Source organism: Lycium barbarum, chromosome 7 (assembly GCF_019175385.1).
Source record: "Lycium barbarum isolate Lr01 chromosome 7, ASM1917538v2, whole genome shotgun sequence".
Lineage (NCBI taxonomy): Eukaryota > Viridiplantae > Streptophyta > Magnoliopsida > Solanales > Solanaceae > Lycium > Lycium barbarum.
This window is the reverse complement of record NC_083343.1, coordinates 37,284,011-37,288,607: the sequence shown is the minus strand read 5'-3', so window position 1 is coordinate 37,288,607 and position 4,597 is coordinate 37,284,011. Positions and strand designations below refer to the sequence as shown.

Genomic DNA, 4,597 nt, shown 5'->3' with positions numbered 1-4,597 from the left:
TATGAATCATAATTAATGTGTAAATGCTTGTGTGTATATATGGTAATTGTTACGAAATAATTAGTGTGGACGTCCACTATCTTAGTAATTAACTCCCACACCTTCATGACCTCTCTCATAATCTCTCACACCTCTAAAACCTCACTCGTGATCTTTTCCCATGATGTCTATTGATCCCAAACGCACACACAAGTATGCGTGGTTGTATAACTAATATAGAATTTTAAAGTCCAGATATCGTACCCACAGAGATTTAGATTTTATACTGTTCAACCAATTCAAATTTCATTATGACTAATCAAGAGAGTAAAATCAATGGGTTTTGTTATAACTAACTACTACTGAAAGAAAGAAATAAATATGATGGTTTTGTGACTGAGACAATTTTGACAAGACTGCAAGATTTATCAGATGTGAGAAAGTTCCAGGGGCATGGCTTTCGACAATCCAGTTAGTCTTCTGACGGGTTAATTGTACATTTATGATATTTTTTCGAACTACTCACAAGCATGTAGATGCTACTATAACGCCTATATTTCTATGGTCGTCAGAGGTAACAAGAACTCATTTACTTCTCCGTAACCAACTAAGTATGGCTAAAGGGTATATTTCTATCCTCAGAAGTGAAACTTTTAAATCGAACAAACTCTATGTATTCTTATTACGTACATGAATTCTCTCTTTCAAGTCCAACTCACGCGCCACAGATTGCGTCTAATTAGTGATCAAGTAATTAAATAATTAAGCACGGGAATAAATAAGCAGCCCAAAATATGAAAATTCAATCGATAGAATTGTCGCAAACCAACTATCATGTCTTTCGCCACATCCCTAGAATTAAGAAGTTTAGCTGCTTATGATTCTAGATGAAGAACAAGAATTCATGAATATTCTAGAGTTGAAAAGAAGAAAATAAAATAAACCTAGAGATCGAAAATAAAGACGACGGCTTACAAGTCTAAGCAAAAATCCCAGAACGTCGTTTAAAATGATAAAAACATCTATTTATAGTCGTGGGTTAAACCTACAAAATTAGACCAAATCCTATTCAATTGGGAAAAATAGGCGCGATTCCGTGTTGCACCCGTGTCGCATGAGCAATGCGGGTGCGTTATGCAGACCCCAAAGTGCGAGATTGAGAGATTGATTTTTCCACTTTGCACCCGCGACGTGGGTGTAACGCTTGACAACCTCTTCCGCGACGCAGGCCTTGCACCCAAGCTTTAGTTATCAGCAAAAAATTCTTCTAAGTGTCGCACGATCGTCTCATCACCTTGTGTCCATGAACTTTCCTCCAAAATTAACCAAATCTGCTCGGTTTTTCATCATTTGTCCTCATTGCACCTAAATACACAAAACATACCAACATAAGCATTAATAAAGCAATTCCATCATAGAAAATGCGATTAAAGTGCTAAGAAGATAACACTACAAAAATAACGGAAGGATTACGGCGGTTTTTAATGGGTATAGCGGCGGTTTAAAACTGCCATAACCAGCTTAAATGGCGGTTTTCAATACCGCCGCAATCCTTGCCGCCATTAATCCTATTACCGCGGTTTTCGGAAAACCGCCATAATATGTATATTGCAGCGGTTTTTAACCGCTGTTAGTGTTATGAAAAATTATGGCGGTTTCAAACCGCCATAATGCTGCTAAACAGTGCACTTTTTAATACTGCCATTTTGTTATTTTATTAAACAATATTTTGGCAGCTAGCCACCCTAAGCAGCTGACAATTCTGTATTGCCAAATTTAGATTCGATTTTTGCACCTTATGAAATCAAACACCATTCATAATAATTTCATCTTTTATGAAATCAAACACCATAATAATTTTAACACTTGAAAGGTTTAAATCAACAAAATATTCAATATCTAAAACAAAAGTATCCCAAAATTACATCCAAATTCAAGCTAGAGTTTCAAAGTTATTCATCAAAAATACCCAAAAAACATAGTTTTGATCCTAATGATGATTACTAATTGCCACTCGCTCTATCGCCGTAGTAGTTTTGATCCTAGATGATTACTAATTGCCGCTCGCTCTATCGCCGTAGTTACTTCTATCAGAGAATCTTCTTGGTCCAACTGGCGACCGAGCGCTTCCTGAATCCTGTGCCTGCTAAAAACAATATTCAAACTTTCAGCCAACAAGCACTAGAAGTCATCAAACAAGTGTTATCAAGTTCATAGCAGCTTTGGGACAGAACTGAAACTAACTGGAGAATGCACAGTAGCTACTTATTCAATCAAGAATCCATTTGTATATTAGTCAGAATTACAAATTAAATTTAAAATCAAACAAGCCAAGGATTATGTCAAAAATATATAACTTCTATTTCTGTAATAGATCACAACATACTTCTTACTTCTGTCACTACAAAAATATATAATCTTACCTAACACAAACTAGGTAAACATTATGAGTACTAAATCACCAGTAAAGTTTACATACTCCAGTGATTTTGTCAACATTACATGATTGTAAGGAACATATGGGTTGAGTCTCTCCTATCACCTTCACATTTGCCATGTGATTTTATTCTGCATTATTCATTTCTTTCCGAAGAATTAGAGATTTTCATAGTTTACATTCATATACATAGCTAAAAAACCAGAGAGCATTTAACAAAAAAGTTATATATTTTTGACACACAAAATAAGTATTAATGAAAAAAAGGAGAATCCTCCAGAATTGCAGGCTTTTGGTTACTCAAAAAAATAAGTACTTGTACCTGTGGAGGAGTCGGAAATAAGTGATTAAACTCCTCAGGGATATTCCCTATGTTCATTCGATATAAGTTTGTTAGCGCATTCAATTGTGATCTCATATCCGCCATCTCTTGTTGCCATTGTGGAGGTGGAGCGCTAGCATTAGACGAACCCATATAAAAACGACCACCTCGCCTTGATGTCTTATTGAATGCCACAGTTGGAACAATACCCATGCCTAAGCCTCGAACTCGACCAGGGTGCTCCGGACCAAAGACCACACCAAGCGCATCATGAGGAGAAATTTCTGTGAGACCTTCTGATCTTTGACTTCGAATTTCTTCAATTCTCTCCTACACGAAAGGTAAAACCACAATAAGCATCACAAATGGAGGATACTATTCAACCCAATGTCATGAAAGAGTGCTAGATTTCTCTATGTTGGCAAAACTGCTGGTTACCATAGCAGTTTCAAAAAAAAAAAAAAAAAAAAAGGGCAACAATTCAGAGTCAGTTAATACTTACCCCAACCTCCCTAGCTGCATCATTCACATAATTCCCATCTTTCCTCCTATGAGTCTCAATCCACACTTTGCCTCGATCAACTTCTTTTCCCATGTTTTCCTGAAATTTCCAAGAAGTAAAATATTAGTAATTGATTAAGAACGTATTCCATATAGAGAATGTATCATTAAGCACATTATATCGAAGTACCATCTCAGCCCTTATTCTAGCTAAACTCTTAGCCCCACTGGTATGAGGAATCTTTTGTTGTTGTCGACTCTGTTGATTCTTCTTGCAAAGTGCCTACAATAAAAATAGGGAGCAGTAGATAAATAGTAACTAGCAAAAAAAGAGGGGAAAATTTTCAGATTGAAATATAACACTGTATATAATTCAAACATCAATAAACAACAATAAGAACAAATACCCAGTTGTAAAATTCAACCATACTATTCAACCCAACTGTGCCAAACCTTAAAGTACCTGTGTTTCTTCTTTCAGGCGATAATTAGCAAACAATGCCCATTGGTCCATGGGAATGCCTGTTGGAACTTTCCTGATGATTTCTTCTTTACTCTTTAATGGATCCCACGCCGCACGCCATAGCTTTAGCCTGAACTCCTTCCACTTATTATTGAGTGAACTGTCAACATGACTCTTTGCTCTTTCTTGATCAATCCTAAAGAAAAACTGAGGCTTCATAAAAATGAAGTATGTTAGTTCAATGAAGTTTTACATATACGAATTAAGGAAAATAACTTAGAAGGCATTACCAATAGGATTTCAGTAAAAACACGGTCGATAAATGCTTTAGGCATGTGCGGCCATTTCTCAAAGCCAATGGGAAAGTATCGAGAATTTGTGGCAAGGTGCCCCAAAACTTGAGCAAGTAGGCCAGCTGATATTCCAATAGCTGAACCATACTCATTAAAATCTACAATTATCTACCAACAATGAATAAAGTCAGGAACCATAGCTTTCATGAAACTATCATTGGTAGGAAAGAAACACAAAATCAACAATTCCATCTACGGACAGAAATATGAGGTCCATATCAGAAGGGTCCACATACAGTACCTAAACAGAAAATTGAGGCCATTAATTGCCTATCATCACTCAAATACTGAAACATAGAAAACATCCTAATACAGGAAGATTTACACATGGATTCATCAGGTTATAAGAATCTGTAACCACAAAATACGCAAACACTTTCAGCTCATTACAACTAATACCAATAAATGGGCAACAAACAGAAACGCTAAATGCAACACAATACATAGCTTAGCAACATTTAAATCTACACAACAGTTGGTGAGCTAATATTGCACAAAATCATCACAGGCACGCAACATTTTTTAGCTTCCTCCGGAAATAC

General features: G+C 36.2%; 1 protein-coding gene across 2 annotated transcripts; it reads right to left on the bottom strand.

The window, feature by feature from the left end:
• Positions 1-1,833: 1,833 nt before the first annotated feature.
• Positions 1,834-4,171, bottom strand: LOC132602235 (uncharacterized). 2 transcript variants are annotated; one of them, XM_060315188.1, is made up of 6 exons: positions 3,993-4,171; positions 3,703-3,915; positions 3,430-3,522; positions 3,241-3,339; positions 2,739-3,068; positions 1,834-2,125 (listed from the first exon to the last, which is right to left on the bottom strand). In XM_060315188.1, exons 1-6 carry the CDS (start codon positions 4,035-4,037, stop codon positions 2,033-2,035), a joined length of 873 nt encoding a protein of 290 aa, XP_060171171.1. In that variant the 5' UTR covers positions 4,038-4,171; the 3' UTR covers positions 1,834-2,032. The 2 variants fall into 2 exon arrangements, with proteins under 2 accessions (XP_060171171.1, XP_060171172.1); XM_060315189.1 differs by having other exon boundaries at positions 1,834-2,122.
• Between the last annotated feature and the right edge of the window lie 426 nt (positions 4,172-4,597).

Excerpts from the sequence above, each read along its gene's own strand:
- LOC132602235 (XM_060315188.1), bottom strand. The coding sequence starts at position 4,037 with ATGCCTAAAGCATTTATCGACCGTGTTTTTACTGAAATCCTATTG. Across the intron at positions 3,523-3,702 it reads GCCTGAAAGAAGAAACACAG|GCACTTTGCAAGAAGAATCA; the intron begins GTACTTTAAGGT and ends TTTTTATTGTAG. Across the intron at positions 3,069-3,240 it reads ATGCAGCTAGGGAGGTTGGG|GAGAGAATTGAAGAAATTCG; the intron begins GTAAGTATTAAC and ends CCTTTCGTGTAG.